Here is a 17,245-nt window from a genome sequence, read left to right on the forward strand (position 1 = left end):
CTTAACAATCCTAACTCCTGCTGAAAAATAAATAAATGCCAACATCACCTTTCTTTTAGAGCCACTAATTCCTTTGATTAGGGTCACTAATGAATGGTAGTTCAATATAAAGAAGTATTTTTATTTACAAAACAAGACATTTCAGATGGGTGAAAAGTAGCAGTTATATTCGCACTCTGTAGCATCTCATTTCCCTTAAACCCCTCTTTCGACATTTACAGTACGTGTTCCTTGTGCAAAAGCCCCATTCTTGAGAAATCACAGCATTAATCCACCATCAACAGAAAGCAAGTCTTCCAACAGTTGCTGAAAGCCACTGAAAATGATTCCTTGGCAGCATGTGCACAAAAGGGTCCAACACATTCCTGTGCCCTTTCTGGCTTTTCAACACAGCTGGCTGCCCATTTTAACACCACCATTGCACTGGTGCCTCCTTTACATCCGGAGGGTAAACAAAATTCTGTCCCCCCAGATGCCACTTTCCCCATGCCCTTTGACTGGCAATTAGAAGAACAAGCAGAGACTTGGGCACCTGCCATGCCATGTCTCAACAGGGATGCTGTTTCCGAGATCTCTAGAAGCTCTTCTGCAGAATGCAGTGACGTACTGGGTATACAGTGGTACCTCGGGTTACATACGCTTCAGGTTACACACTCCGCTAACCCAGAAATAGTACCTCGGGTTAAGAACTTTGCTTCAGGATGAGAACAGAAATTGTGCTTCGGCGGCGCAGCTGCAGCAGGAGGCTCCATTAGCTAAAGTGGTGCTTCAGGTTAAGAACAGTTTCAGGTTAAGAACGAACCTCCAGAACGAATTAAGTTCTTAACCCGAGATGTATAAGGGATGAGGGAGTCTCTCTAGCAGCCTGATCCCAAACTGTTTAAGACCTTATGTCTTAGTATCAAAACTTTGGACTTGGACCGACAGCTGATTGGGAGCCAGTGGAAATCCCACAAACAACATGTTGCATGTTGGAACTTGCTTGCTCCCAAAAGCAGCCCAGATCTACTGCACTGGCCATAGCCTCTGAACTGCCCTCAAGGGTAGCGTCACATAGAGCGCATTGCAGTAATCCAGCCTCGAGGTTACCAATGTGTGGAAACTACGGTCAAGCTGTCCAGATGCGGGAACAGTTGTAGCTACGTCTGCACTTCCAGTGGCATTCAGTATTCTGAATGCAGAATCTCTGTGGGGAAGGAAAAATACGTGGCCCTAATGATTCAATGGTCATCTGAAGAACATCTTATGGCTGAGACTCCAAATGGCTTTGCCATCAAGATTAATGCCCAGGACTAACTTAGGTCCATTAATAGATCTAGTCTTGAGTAGGACTAGCAGTGCCTACAACCCAGTCATTTACCACTATAAGTGCGCAATCTGGCAGGTGGCTGTAAGCAGCACCAAATAAAACCACCTCCCAGTGCGCACAGCCACATAAACCCCTCCACTCTGCATTCACCCGCTCAAAAAAGAGTGTTAGCAAGGCCAGCTGAGGAGAGGGTGTATGTGAGGGGGGGGGAGGACCAGTCAGGCAACCAAAACATCCTTTGAGTTAATCATCATTTGATGATACTCCTGCTACTGGATTTTTAATCTGATTGCATTTTTATTTTAAGGCTGCCATATAATTTACTTCGTCATTTTAGGATGCCTGTATTCTTTCCCTCTTTTTAAAAAGAGAAGCAGGATATGTGAGCAAAAGAAGATGCATCATAATTTAAAGATCCCATCATCCCTGACCACTGGTCCTGTTAGCTAGGGGTGATGGGTGTTGCAGTCCCAAAACATCTGGAGGGCCGAGTTTGCCTATGCCTGATTTATAACATAGAAAACAACTACCACACAATATGATCGTCGGCAACCCAGAAAGTATAAAACAATGCAACTACATAAGAACACAAATCATTCCCAAGATATAACTATAAACACACCTCTTACATATGTACCTTATGTGTGTATACAAACTCAGTATCACTTGGTGTGTCTCTTGCTCTCATGCTCTGCAAATAAATAAAAATATTTTGATACTATACTAAACTACACTGAAATGTTTAAATGTTTCTTTGGTTGTCCTTGAATCTCCCCTCCACCTTTGCCATCCTCTCCTGCCACACCCTTCGAGAACCACTAATCCTGTGGGAACAAGAAAAGCCTGCTAGATCCGGCCAAAGGGGTCCAATCCAGTCCAGCATCCTGGTCTTACAGTGGCCAACCAGGTGTCTGCAGGAAACCAGTTTCCAGCAACTGGTGTTTGGAAGTACTGCTGCCTCCAGCTGTTGACCTCTGCAGTCAGTCAGTGTATACCAGGCATGGCCAAACTTGGCCCTCCAGCTGTTTTGGGACTACAACTCCCATCATCCGTAGCTAACAGGACCGGTGGTCAGGGATGATGGGAATTGTAGTCCTAAAACAGCTGGAGGGCCAAGTTTGGCCATGCCTGGTGTATACAATTCTAAGTTGGATAGAACAAGTTCTGTTCTAATTGGTCTAAGACAGAACTAGACCTTTAAAATACGAAGCTTTCCTTTTTAATCTGGCGGACTTTATTTGTGACGGTATTTTTTTAAAATGCAGCAATTTTTAATTATGATGCAAGTTTCAGTTGCATTTTAGCAGCGTCATTCGGCTCATGGAAACTTTAGCCCCCCCCGGCCCCCCCGAAAGAGAACCTGACCTCAAGAAGAAACAGCACTCCCTCGTGGTAATATAAATGAGTGGCCTCAGTTTCAATGACCAGATCTCCTCCAGCCATCCAACACCAGTTGGAGTAGAGACAGCCGTTGGCCAAAGGGGGCCAGTTTCATCCCTTGAAAGACACAAACCTATTTCTCAGGCAAGTTAAATTTCTGCAGGGCAAATTCTTAAACAGGCACACAGAGTGCAACTCGTGACCCTGACCCGCTGCAATCAGGTAAGCTCTGCTTATACAACTCTGCAAATCGGACAGCCGTGAACATTTGAAGCTAGATGCCAAATTTTCCAGGGGGTGACAATGATTTCCATATTCCAGGGAAGACCCTCCTCTTCCTCCTCCGCAACCAGCAGGCCCTGCACTATGCTATCAGCTCTCCGCCAACGTGCGGTGCTTAGGAATGCACCTTGTTCTGAGAGGATACTGTTCCAACCAAGGGGTCTGGTCCACCTTTCCCCTCGCGGCATGCTGTGGGGATGCAGGAGGGTAGTTCTAACCACCACCACTATTCTCAGCTTTATGCTTCTGACCTTGAGGAAAAGAGAGCTGAAGACTAGGGCTGGAGCTCTAGCTGCCTCCCAAAGAAATGGCGAAGGCAGGCAGAACCGCAGCCTCCGCTCCAGGAAGAAACGGAGAGGCTTCCCCTCACCTGGGCTTTCATCCCTGAGTCGCCGTTGACATTGTACTTCTTGTGCTTCGGCATGGCGTTGCTACCTGGAGCTCTCTCGCCAGCCCTGCGCAGTCCTCCCGAGAGAGGCGGCTGGCCAGCCCCTTTATACCTCCTTTCGCTGCACCAGTGACCCTGTCCGCTCTGGTTTCAACTCTCTTGCTCGGGGAGGAAAGATAGGGTAGAGGCGGGAGGGAGGTTGTGAGAGGTAAAGAGGGCTCTTTCCTCTTGCCTGGTGGCCTCAACTCTCTCTTCCAGGGCTCCATTTGGCAGGGAACGAGCCCGCAGCCTTAATGAATTTCTGCTGCTTGAGCCTGGCAGAACAAAGCTTTGCTGGTATTCTCTCTCCCACCCTCACCCCATTTCCCCTTCTCCTTCAATTGTTGTTTTATCGCGTTCCCCTCACCTCAGAACCATTAAGCTGCGGTTTCTAACATGGCCTGGCTTGTGCGCGCCTAACAATGGCTCATTTATGTAACCAGAATATTTCCTTGCCTGCTATAATTAACTTGCTAATTAGGTACCTTTAAATTTGAGGCTCTCTCCACCCACCCCTGTTTCCACAATCTCCCTTTCCTCAGCCTCAGATTAAGTTTAAACAGAGACACATTAGAACCAAGTTAACTAATGAGCAACTAAAACAATGAAGGCATTTATCGGCCAAAGTGCCGGTTGAGGGTTGTTGGGCATTTTTGCAACGGTCGAAAAGGTCGCTTGCCCTTATTGCAGTTGCAAGAAAATTGTGTCCTTCAGAGACGCACAAGCATAATGCAAGGAAGCCACAGGAGACTAAAATAAGCACACGGCTGTTTATCTTCCCAGTTCTGACACCTCCTTGAAAAGAGAAGGGAAAGAGGAAGACCAAGAGTGCCCCAAAATCCAACTATTCTGGACAACAGCCATACGAGAAATATGTAAAATAACTAAGCAAGTATTAGACACCACCCCAGAATTGGCCCTACTAAACATCTTCCAGGACAGCAATGCCCATTTACACCACAAAGAACTCATAACCCACCTACTTTCTGCAGCCAGAAACACCATAACCAGACACTGGAGAGACCTGTCAGGAGTAAGCATGGACCAATGGTACCAAATAGTATGGGAAACAGCCCTACTAGAAAAATTAACCAATAAACTGAAACTGACACAGGGACAAATAGAAGAAGACGTCTTCACCCCAGTATGGCTCCCCTTTATCACATACAGAGCCCAACAAGACAATGACAAGAATCCACCAACAGCATACAAATCAATATGGCGAACCTGATCCAAAACACACACACACCCCACTCACATACGAAAACAAAGATCACCACAGCCAATCACAAGCAAACAACCACACCATAGGCCAACCCCAACCTCTCTCACCACCAAAGAAACACAAATGAACAGCAGAGAACCGGCACGAGCAACGCTGACACCAAACCCTACATACATTAAGCAAAACAGAAACATCGCCACCCGACCCCACCCCCATCCATCTTCCCCCCCTTCCCCCCCCCACTGTCTCAACAAATGAAACTAATCTGTAAAAATGTTACATGGAAAAAATACGAGAGACATTACACATACTTCTGTAAAACAAGAAAATCTTTAATAATAATTAAAAAAAATAACTATTACAAAAAAAAAGTACTTTCCAAGAAAAGACCGCATCACCTGTGATAGTGCCTGGGTGTGGGCTTCAGTCCAGAGACTGAACCCGGTGGTGTCATAGGAATGTCGAAAGCTACCTTATTATCAGTCTGTCCCTTGGTCCATCTGGCTCAGTATGGGCCACACAGACTGGCAGCAGCTCTCATGGAGTCTTTCCCAGTCATATTGTGAGATGCTGGGGACTGAACCTGGGACCTTCTGCTTGCAAAACAGGTGCTCTATCATTATGCTGCTACTGTCCTTCCTCACTACAGCCCCAGCCTGCACAACAAAACATGTGAATGACACCAGGTTGGGGAAGTCTGCACGATGGTGTACCTAGAATACTTCTGGCGCAGGTGCAGAACTCTGCATGCGCCACAGCCTACAGCCATACCACCATGAACATGCTCAATCTCATAACCTGTGCAAGGCAAAGAGCGCAAAACCCCCCACAAAACTCTTATTCCAAAAAAAGAAAAAGTGGTGCAGACTTTTCTTCTTGAGGCTGCTAACTAGTGACTCTGCCAGTTTTGCAGCGGAGGACGCTTGAGAAATTCGCCAGAGAAAGTCCTCAAGTTGTGATCTGCAAATAAGACCCAACCATTATTTTTTTTAAAATATCCTGCATGTGGGAAGCCTGATCTTCTACTCCCAGCTATCATGCACAGGGAAGAATCTCTGGCACACAGCTGCTTAGGAAAAGAGTGAGAGATGGAGGAGTCAGGTTCAAATCATCTTTCAGTCAGTTCTCTCCCTCAGCCTCCATTCTCCATCTCTAAAACTAGATCTGCTACCCAGTGGACTAGATAGGTCCAAGGTTAAATACAGCAAGACCATGAACTAAGAATTTTGCACACAAAGTACCACTTAACAGAGATAGGTGATTGGTGGTCTGCGGGAGGCACCAAAAAACCCCCAAAACTTATTCTGACACATGGGGAAGACACAGAAGAAGAAGAAAGCTAACTATTTCAACTGTTCAGAAAAGCAACAATGAATCCATGTGTATACTGGATCCATTTCATGGTATTATCTCAGGTGCATCCTGGGAAGGCAAAGAGCCACCTGTCTCCTGAGGGAGCAAACCTTGCAGGAACCATGTTCGGTTTCCCAGTTGCCTTCACCTCAAGTCAATGACTCTAAAGTTAATTAACTCCAAAAGGTAAAGGACCCCTGACAGTTAAGTCCAGTCGCAAACGACTCTGGGGTTGCAGCGCTCATCTCACAGGCCGAGGAAGCTGACGTTTGTCCGCAGTTTTTCCGGGTCATGTGGCCAGCATGACTAAGCCACTTCTGGCGAAACCAGAGCAGTGCACGGAAACGCCGTTTACCTTCCCACCTATTTATCTACTTGCACTTTGACGTGCTTTCAGACTGCTAGGTTGGCAGGAGCAGGGACCGAGCAACGGGAGCTCACCCTGTCGCAGGGATTCAAACCGCCGACCTTCCGATCGGCAAGCCCTAGGCTCAGTGGTTTAGACCACAGCGCCACCCGCGTCTTAACTCTAGGGGGTGCCAAATTGGTGTGCTAAATTAGATTCAAACAAACGGTAAACACGAAACAGTTTTGTAGCATTTTAAATACAAACAAAAAAATCATTTTAGTAATGGCATTTGTGGACTGCACTCCACCTCAACTGATGGATGCCATCCTAGGTTACAAGTATATATACTTGCAAGGGCGAGAAAGGAAAATATAAACAGTAAGGTCGGGGGGCGGGGGGCGGACATAGGAAATACAGACATAATTACGTTATTAAAAGTGGCCATTCTCTCCTCCCCTTTTTTTAAATAGGTGGTTGTAACAAAGTGCCATACTATGGGAGTGCAGAAAAAGCATCTAGTGCTCTCATGGCCTGGAGTGGTGATGTATAAGGGACCTATATCAGAATACACAGGGATGGGCTGAGCTAAGCAGGAGATTTTGGGTGGCATATTTTGCTAGGGTGAACTTTACCCACTAAAGTCAGCAAAAGTTCATGTACAGCAAACAGTACAAAGTCACATTTAATTTTGGCTGCCCGCAGCAAATGATTCTCTGTCCCTGAGCAGCAAGGCTCAGTGAAAGGAAACTGGGCAGCTATCGCGAAGGGAACGTTCCCACAGAACACTATTAACATCCGTAAGACAGAAAGATGGCCAGCCTTTGCTCAAACCTGGTTTTGTATCGAAAAATGTTTCTGATGGCCATCGTCCTGGGCTTGGGCGGAACCTTCCATTTCGGATTCCAAGTCTCTATGATCAATTTTACTTCACCGTTCGTCAAGAAGTTCATCAACGATACCTGGCTGGAGAGATACAATGCTCCCATTAATGACCAGACCCTCATGCCCCTATGGTCATTCACTGTGTCTATCTTCAGCATTGGAGGACTGACGGGAGCCTGCCTCTCAGGGTATCTGTCTGCAAAATGTGGAAAAAAGAACTGCATGATATTTAACAGCTTCTTCATGTTAGCAGCTGCAGTGATCATGGGAACCAGCCGAATAGCAAAGTCCTTCGAAATGATTCTCCTTGGACGACTCCTGTATGGTTTTAATGCAGGTTTCGGCGTCTGTATCCAAGGTCAGTACCTAGCAGAAATTTCTCCTAAGGACCTCCGCGGCTTGACCAATGTCACTATTGCAGTTCTAGCAAACCTGGGGAGATTTCTTGGCCAATTGATGGGACTGGGTGAACTTTTAGGAACAGAGTCCCTGTGGCCTCTCCTGTTGGCCAGCAGCGGAGTCCTAGCACTGCTGTTGCTCATCACAGTCCCGTTCTTCCCTGAATCTCCGTCGTATCTTTTAATCCAGAAGGGAGATATGGAAGGCTGCTTGAAATCTCTGAAGCAGCTCTGGGGTGAAGGGGACCACAGAGCAGAGGTGAATGATCTGTTGAAGGAGCAGGCAGCCACAAAAGAAGCAAAAATTATGAGCGTGCTGGAGCTCTTCAGAGATCACTCCATGCGATGCCAGGTATACCTGTTGATCATAGTGGCAGGTACGCTGCCAGTCAGTGGAGTCAGTGCCATCTACTTCTACTCTTTTGATGTGTTCCGTACAGCCGGGTTTAGTGAAGAACTCAGCCCCTACGTCACTCTAGGGATCGGGGCCTGTGAGCTCTGCTCAACCATTGTGTGCTGCTTCATCATTGAGCGTGCGGGCAGACGGACACTGATGCTGTGGGGATATGGTCTCATGATAGTGGCCTTGGCACTCCTCACAACTGCTCTCTCCCTGCAAGACAGAACCTTCTGGATACCATATTGCAATGTTGCTCTCATCTTCCTCTACATCATTCTCTATGGCGTGGGGCCTTCAGGTACAACGTTCCCCGTCATAGCAGAACTCTTCACACAGTCATCCAGACCAGCTGCATTGGTCATTGGCACAACACTACACTGGGTGGAATTGTACTTGATCGGGATGCTGTTCCCTTATTTAGTGAGTCATCTGGGCAACTTCTGCTTTCTTGTCTTCATGGGCATAATGACAATCTCATGGGTTCTCCTCTTCCGGTTCCTTCCAGAGACAGAAGGCAGGTCGCTCACGGACATCCAGATGGAATTCAATCATTTAAAAATGGGAAAGAATCCGCCTGAAGATCTTGAAAACTGCACAAAACTCTAGAAGGTCAGAAGGATGGGGATTGCTGCTCTAACAGAATGGAATGTAGCAACTGGGGTGGATAGCAGAATTCAACAGGTCCATTATTTCCAAAGACTCTGCTGAAATCAGGGTTTCATTGAAGAATAATGTGGTACAGCCCTCTTCAGAATGTAAAATTCAAAAGCATGTAGGGCAATTTCAGGCTTGAATACGCACACACTTTTAACCCTCATACTTATTCCCTTTTAAAGGCTGATACAGGGAGAAAACCCTAGATTTATTCTGTGAGTAAAATGAAAGATGGCCACTGCTGGTTCTGCAAAGAAAATGGGGGGCACTGGCAGCACATTTGAAAGAAATGTCTCAAAACAGAAAGCATTTGGAGTATTGTGACTGAAGTGAGCAATGAATCTTTTCAGCTTCAAGTAATAATGAACTCATTAACATACTTATGTGAGGTATATCAAATCAAATATAGATAACGTATATATCTCAGGATTTTCTCTTAAACACGTTATGCTATGAAACAGTCTAGGAATTGGTTAATAAATAAATAAAGATACCATGGATACTATATGCTAAACAGCAGGAAGACAACAGAGTTGATTAGGAAAATATGGAGCCGGTTGGGAGATAGTAAAACTGACAAATGAAACTGCAGGAAGAATATCAGGATTATTTCAGCTGGGAGCAACTGTTAACTTGGGGCCAGTTTACCTGCAAGATCATGCCCGTTTGACCACTTCAATCTGTGGAACTAGCCCTGTTACAGCTGCCACATAATGCTCATTCCGTATAGGTAGGAAATTGATCTTTTAGTGTAACTTTGGAACTCTCTGCCTATTGACATCAGGCAGCCACCTTTGCTGCATACTTTTCGGCACCTGCTTAAAACCTTTTCGTTTACACAAGCTTATCCAGACATGTAAAGATGCTGACATGTTTCAGTCTTTTTAAGTGTTAATTTTAATTATCTTTAAATGTTTTTTAATTGTTTGCAACTGTTTTTTATTGATCATGTTAGGGTTCCAAGGGGTTGCTCGAGAGCAAGCAGGCAAATGTCTCCCTGCTCGGCTGTCAAGCCTTGCTTTTGATGCCGAAATAAACTTTATCTGTCCAGAGCGCCACTCTCCCGTGCCTGGCTCATTCACTGGCAGAAACCGTGAGTGGACGGTCCTTAAACCTTCCCCAGCAAAGTAGTTTCTTGACACCCAGTCTGCACCTCCCCTCTCGGCGCGAAAGCTTACTGCGCAAGGAGGGCGTGGGTAACGGAGGACCTCTCTCCTCCCCGCTTTGCCCAGGCAAGGTGTCCTGGTACCGCCTCGCCTCCTCCGAGCCCTGAAGCTCCTCTCCACTGGAGGCGTGGTTACTCTCCTCTGCGGAGTAGGAGCTGCGTCCCACGATCTTTGGGGGCTCTCTGTAATCCATCTGGCTTTTCCCCTCTCCCCTCTGAGCCGATGGCAGTTCCCTGCCAGATCATTTTAATATTTCTTGTAAAACGCCAAGAGGATCAAGCCATATATAAATTTTGTTAAATAAAATAAATTTCCAGATCCCTCAAAGAAACAACAAGGTGTCTCACAAAGAGGAGAAAAGAATGGCTCACACAAAATGGAAAGCTATCCTCCTTTTGGCCATTCTCTTCAACACCCTTGGTGAGGCAGAGAAGCTGGTCCCCAATAGTTTAAGCAGCTGTCTCAAGCCATACAATTGATGAAGGTTCAATTTCCATGTCAGAATTCTACGTTGTACAGGATTTGGAGGTTATTTTAGGCCTCTTGTCTCAGTTACTCATAACAAAGCGACTCCACTGAGGTTCAAGTTGTATTATGAAGGGAGGTTGGTATACCAAAAGAAAGAAAGAAAGAGAGAGAGAGAGAGAGAGAGAGAGAGAGAGAGAGAGACACTAAGGAAGCAGCTTTTGGAATTAGTCAAGCAAACAGCAAATGGAAAGTTGCAGGGGCTGACCCCCAATTGTAATCCGGTTATTCAGGCTTGCTTGTAACTAGAAACCTTGAATATGGTTCATTTTTGCAAGATTACAGCTTGTCGAACAACCAAGAGATTGAGGATCTGTGTCCAAAGCAAAGTCCACACTGGCCATGACTCAAGCACTCCAATACACTAATATCAAAGCACCCACTGAGGGTTTGTACCATAGCTGTAATTCATCATTTAAGAAGTGGGGCCTGCATGAAAATATCAGTGTGTTCCCCATTCAGATGGGATGGCCTTCCCTCACCAGTGTTTCTTCCTGAATACTTTTTGAAGATTTTCTATTACAGGCACCCCCAACCTGCGGCCCTCCAGATGTTTTGGCCTACAACTCCCATGATCCCTAGCTAACAGGACCAGTGGTCAGGGATGATGGGAATTGTAGTCCAAAACATCCGAAGGTTGGGGATGCCTGTTCTATTACTTGAGGTTTCTCCCAAACCAGATGATATTTCCTGCTCTTGTGCATAGTTTTTGGCTATATGAGGCCCTAGAGGGTGATCTTAGCATCTTAATTTTATTTATGATTAGTAAACAAAGCAAAAAAAAAGTCGATCATGCTAATGCCCCCCGCCCAGCACACCATTAGTATTTGACCTGAAATATTTGAGGAGAAAAAATAAAGAACATTTAGTGTGGTTTAAATGTTATATTATGTAGAATTTTGTATTAGAATACAGGTAAAAATTTGAAGAGGATAGTATGTGCTTTCCTTACATTATTAAAATAAATTTGGCATCCATTTGTTTGTACTTATGGAACAGAACATTTTCTACAGGTAACAAAGCTCTGCCTCACATCACAGCCTCCCAATGCCATAATTTCTTTTTAAAAAAACATCAGGTTTTGATTCTTTCTAATTTGATCCTCATTCAGGGTTGGGCATTTGACCTTTCAAAAAAGGGCTGGCCAACTAACTGATCAAACATAGTCAAATATTAGTCAAGTATTTTAAAGCATTTTGTAACCAAAGACATATACTTTTATTCAACGCTATACGAGAGTAATTTTAATTGATTTTATCCACTATGATTTTTATCATGATTATGTAATATGATATGATATAAAAGGTCTACTGCATAATGCCGACTAGATAATTAGTTGCCTGTAACCATGAAATAATGAAAGTGGCTTACAACTGTAACAAATTATAAAATCAATGTTAAGCAAAGTCCCTATTTTTGCCTGGAAAAACCTGCTGATCTATGATTCTCCTCATATCAATGGCCTTCTGGAGGAGAGGTTCCTTAGAGATTCTGCACAGGGGTCTGTTTAAAGATCAAAATATACACACCTTTCCAATGGACCTCAAACGTGCTATAGCACTTTAAACTAATGGCCAATTAGTATCAACACCTCTAATAATTATAATTTTATTATTTATACCCCGCCTGTCAGGGAACTGCCATCGGAACGAGAGGAGGAGGAGGGGCTCCACAACGATGCTGGAGAGGGGCCAAGTAGGGAGAGAGGCAGGTTTCCTGTTGGGGAAGAAAATCAGCGTGACACGAGGGATGGAGGGGGGCCAATGGGGGAAGCAGAGAGCAGGCTCAGAGACTCTTCACTGGACACCAGCGGAGAGAGCACAGGTCCTCTGCTACCCACGCCCACCCTGCGCAGAAGGCTTCCGTGCAGGGAGGCTAGGAGGAGACTGGGCGTCAAACAACTCTTATGTTGGAAAAGGTTGAAGAAACGCCCACTGTCGGATTCTGCCAGCGACTGAACAGCCACGAAGTGAGGGGCTGTCCAGCCAGGAAAGGTTTAACCAGGTCACCTAGCCAGGAGTGACGGCAACTTATGCACGAGCAACCCCATAACCATTAGACCGCCCATCTGGCTGGGTTTCCCCAGCCACTCTGGGTGGCTCACAGCACATATAAAAACATAGGAAAACGGCAAACATTAAAAACTTCCTGAAACAGTTACAGAAAGGTAGCCGTGTTGGTCTGCCATAGTCCAAACAAAAATTTTTTTTCCTTCCAGTAGCACCTTAAAGACCAACTAAGTTAGTTCTTGGTATGAGCTTTCGTGTGCATGCACACTTCCTCAGATAAGAAGAAGTATCTGAAGAAGTGTGCATGCACACGAAAGCTCATGCCAAGAACTATCTTAGTTGGTCTTTAAGGTGCTACTGGAAGGAAAAATTTTTCCTGAAACAGGGCTGCCTTCAGATGTCTTCGGAAAGTTGTGTGGTTCTTTATCTCCTTGACATGTGATGGGAGGGCATTTCACAGGGAGGGAACGCTAGTGAAAGCAATTCTGCTTAAGGAAATACAAGAGCGCCATGTGTGACAACTCAGTCACACATGCAGATCACTGCTGGGTGCTGCAAGCCTTGAGCAAGGGAAGACTGCACCTGAACCAGTTTACTCTGGCACAAATGTTCACAGGCAGCCTGCCACTTCAGAAGGATACAGGCTGAACAAAAGGCATCTAACAAGGCAAACTTTTCTTTAAAAAAAGCAAACCCGCATGTTGTAGCACAGCTAGCATCAGATATTAATTACACAACTAGGTCTTGCAGACCTCTCAGCAGCGACAGGATGTTCCCCCAGAGTCCTCCATTGCCATCTATTATGCACCTTGTTCCAAAGTCCAGCCATTTATTTGTTCATTAACAGACCTCAATGGTGCTTTTAGTGATTCTGCAATGTGTACCGTTTCAAAGGAGAACTCCCCACTTCCTGGAACTCTCTCACCGCCAAAGTAAGTTCACAATCAAGAAGGAAACCTCAAGCTATTTGAGCACAGCCAAGGCCAGGTAATGCTAATCAACAACTTTTCATTCCAGACAACAAACGTCCTGGAAAGTGAAGTCGTACAAGGGTGTAAGCTCTCAGAAACCTTAGCTATACAGACAGAACCGTTTCCTCTTCGATAATATCTCCTCTATCTTGGGTGCCCTCGTTCTGTCCCCACCGAGGTATTGTTTGCAGTGCTGGAGGGCAAGGGCTAGTGGGCTTCAGTAGGAGAGTGGCGCCCAGGCACCCAGAACTTCTGGCTCTCAGAACTGCGCTGTGCATTAAGGAGCGGGCTGGGGGGAAACCCGCCAACTGTCTAAGATCTCTTTGTTAGTCAGAAAAGAAAAGCCAGGTGACGGGCAGCAACTTAAAAAGGGATGCCTTGTTACAGGCAAGATGCTTATCAGCTGTCTTACTTTCTCAAATGAAACCAGAAGTGTGCCTCTGGATGCTTATGGGTTAACACCTGAGAGAGAGACCAAGGCACACAGACCCAGTTTGCAGAGGCAGACTTGGCTCTGCTGCGGACACACATACCTTCTCTCTTGCAGAGAACAGCTGGCTTTCAGAAAACGGGGGTTAGGGAAATTTAGAGGAAACATCACGGGACGCGGGTGGCACTGTGGGTTAAACCACAGAGCCTAGGACTTGCCGATCAGAAGGTTGGCGGTTCGAATCTCCGCAACGGGGTGAGCTCCCGTTGCTCGGTCCCTGCTCCTGCCAACCTAGCAGTTCGAAAGCACGTCCAAGTGCAAGTAGATAAATAGGTACCACTGCGGTGGGAAGGTAAACGGCGTTTCCGTGCGCTGCTCTGGTTCGCCAGAAGCGGCTTAGTCCTGCTGGCCACATGACCCGGAAGCTGTACGCCGGCTCCCTCGGCCAATAAAGCGAGATGAGCACCGCAACCCCAGAGTCAGCCACGACTGGACCTAATGGTCAGGGGTCCTTTTTATCACACTGCAAACCTGCAATGCTTAAAGTTTCAGCCAAAAGGTCTAAAGATCACTTCTACTTTCAAAGAGGTGGCTGCTTGTGCCAAACTCTCATACCTTAACTCGAGGTGCGGTGCCAAGGCCTTTGCTAAATCCTCAGAGTGGTTAAGATTCCAGCCTGCAGCTAGAATGTCACATGAGTTAAAACCTCAGGAGGATTAACACAAACAACTTAACTCTTCACTGTTCTTAAGTTCAGCCTCGTTTCCTCTCACACAAGGCAGATCTGTGCATCTATTCCACTGCACAGACCACTGCTTATACTGATCTCTCACTGCCTCCTGATCGGCCACATTGATTACCAAGCAGCTGGCAAGAATGCCACTTGAATGAGATCGGATGGGCAGAACTAAGAAAGTGGTGGGGGTGGATGCGAAAGAAACAAGGTGCAAGGTATGGTCTGAGGACACATGAGACAGCCACCTTGCGGAAGCTAAACAGGTCAGAGTCTGCTCAGTACCTGGGTGGCTGAGTCCCATGATCAAAGGAAGATGGGATATAAATATACGAAACACACAAACCAAAATGTCAGGTAACTGAAATTGGTCCAAATTTGCACAGATCCATACTAACAACTCCATTACTTAATTCCTTAATGTCTTACTATCGTTCAAAAGCATGCACATCTCTTAGGCTTGGAGCAGCAATTAACTGTTGACCTAATTTGATTGCAAATACTCCATGAAATCATTATGGTAATGATGCCTGAAGAATTAGGCTGATGCCTACCTTAGCACACTTGCATTTAAAAATGTGGCTTATTTTTGAACAACTGCTATTACTTCACTTTATTCCTGTTTTAGTTTCATTTTTTAAAAAAACTGTAGACCAACCTTAGTGTTCCAGAAACATAAGCCAAGGAGAACAAAATTTTTCACATTAATAGAAACTTGTCTAACACCATTAATGCTGCAATATTTCATTACCATCTTTAAAATGCTAACCATTACAAAGCAACGACATTAATCAGTTTTCGTAATTAACATAAATATTAAGTTAACAGCAAAAATGCTCAACCATTATTTGTTAGTACTTGACCAATTAACCAAATCTGTTTTGGTTAGAGCAGCTCTTCAGCTGTGCTATGGCAGAACAATGCAAAAGGAACCAAGTTTAAAACAAAAATAACCATAGCCACAGCAGACTGTATTTGAATTGATGGTATCACAGAATTTCTGGAAATTTAGAGGATGTTAAGTGTGCGACATACCAGATTTGAGGCTTCAGAGACTTTTCAACCTACAACGGCTGTTGATCCACCTGAGTGCAATTCAGAGCCCTGGTTCTTTGACTATACCCTCAATACATCAAGGCCCATCTTCTCCAGCACAAGCCTGTCTGCGGACTGAGACAGTTGATAGCCCTTCTCTGGATGGCCCAACCTCTGATGTTAGTTGGATGGCACAGGGGAGGGACCTTTCTCAGGTGGGGTGCCCCCATCTTTGGAAAGCTCTTGCCGGGTAGACTTTTCAGTGCTAGGCAAATAACCTTACATTTTTAAAAGTCTGAGATTGTAATCTGATTTCATTTTATTCTACCATTGTGATGCTCTTGTTTTATGGCCTCTGCTGTTTGAATATGTTTGATTTATTATTTTGATCTGCCATGTTGCTACTTCATTTGTTCTAATAGTTATTCATAAAGATAATGCTACTGAAGGGAACGATATAACTTTCTAAAAGCTTTTTTTATAGCTAGCTAACCATACTCTTCCCTTCTGCACATAATACTGTAAATCTAATAGTACTCTCATTTTTCTTTCCTATAAATGGTCTTGCAGTTGACTTTGATTGGGATTAAAGTTTAACCTTTAAATCATGATACACATGGCTCTATTCCTGGCATGAACCAAGACTTCAGCAAAACGGCAACCTTTGCCCTACGTATCTAACACTAAATTCAGACAGAGCGGCGAGTGACTCCCAACAGTGCTGAGTGGGGTGTTTTTCCCCCCAGCCGAAATATCCGATGCCACAGTGAAACTCAGAAATCCTACAAACCTGACTACTGTAGAAACCTGTTAACTGCAAAGGCAGCCTTATGTCTACACTATTAACACACCTCATGTATTTTCCTAGAGGTATACAAAAGCTAAAATGAGATGGATTAAGAGATACTCAATAAAGGCACTCCGTACAAAAGTAAACAAGCTTTTAGCCTTTGATAAATTGGGTTAAATTGGTATTGATTGATTTGATTTCAATTTCAATGTGTCTACTCTGAGTATAACAACATAGCTGGATACCAATAATCAATTTTTCTTGATTTCCTAATGTGCTTTCAAATATGCATCAGTGAAGACAGCCATATCGCATACAGGCAATAACTCAAACTTCCAGAGCCCAATAAATGCATTGTGTCTTAGATTTTAGGTCGCATTCCCTCTTCACCACGGCTAGGCGTATTTACAGGATCTGCTCTTATGATGGATGGGTTTGTACTCTGCTATAGCAGCTGAATACTAAGCAGTATTTAAAGAAGGAATCAATGGTAGTAATTCTGAGCACCCCAGGACAGAGCTTAGCTGTGTAGATCACCCTTCCTCAAGCTAGTATGTTCCAGATGTTTTGGCCTACAATTCCCATCAGCCCCAGCCAGTTCCATACTAGGTTAAGGAAGGCTATGTATGGAATCCATATCAAATAAAGCTCTATGTTTCTTACCCTTATCCCACACTCAAAAGGAGTACAGGATAGCCATTTGGAGCTATCTTTGGAGAAAGAAGTGAGTGCATGTGGAATAATTGCAAGAAAGGCTTAACATGGAAGCAAAGTTATTATACAAAAATCAGATCAGATTTGAGTATCCCAGGAAAAAATTATTAGGCATGAGCACTCTTTTGCTTTCACAGAAATGGTTCTTGATGACAGCATTGAAGGAAGCCACTTGCCCACTGACAAGAGTAAGGCATTGCATGCAAAGCAGCT

At 44.9% G+C, this 17,245-nt stretch overlaps 2 protein-coding genes across 2 annotated transcripts in view; one reads left to right on the top strand and one right to left on the bottom strand.

Annotated features, from left to right (window-relative positions):
• Positions 1-17,245, bottom strand: part of AHCYL2 (adenosylhomocysteinase like 2) — a 94,463-nt gene that overhangs the window by 36,334 nt on the left and 40,884 nt on the right. The gene's annotated exons all lie outside the window — the stretch shown is intronic.
• LOC128421668 (solute carrier family 2, facilitated glucose transporter member 11-like) lies at positions 7,045-9,062 on the top strand. Its single transcript, XM_053404704.1, has one exon. The coding sequence runs from the start codon at positions 7,136-7,138 to the stop codon at positions 8,609-8,611; it is 1,476 nt and encodes a 491-aa protein (XP_053260679.1). The 5' UTR covers positions 7,045-7,135; the 3' UTR covers positions 8,612-9,062.

The sequence above is a fragment of the Podarcis raffonei genome, chromosome 10 (genome assembly GCF_027172205.1).
Source record: "Podarcis raffonei isolate rPodRaf1 chromosome 10, rPodRaf1.pri, whole genome shotgun sequence".
In the NCBI taxonomy this organism is placed as follows: Eukaryota; Metazoa; Chordata; class Lepidosauria; order Squamata; family Lacertidae; genus Podarcis; species Podarcis raffonei.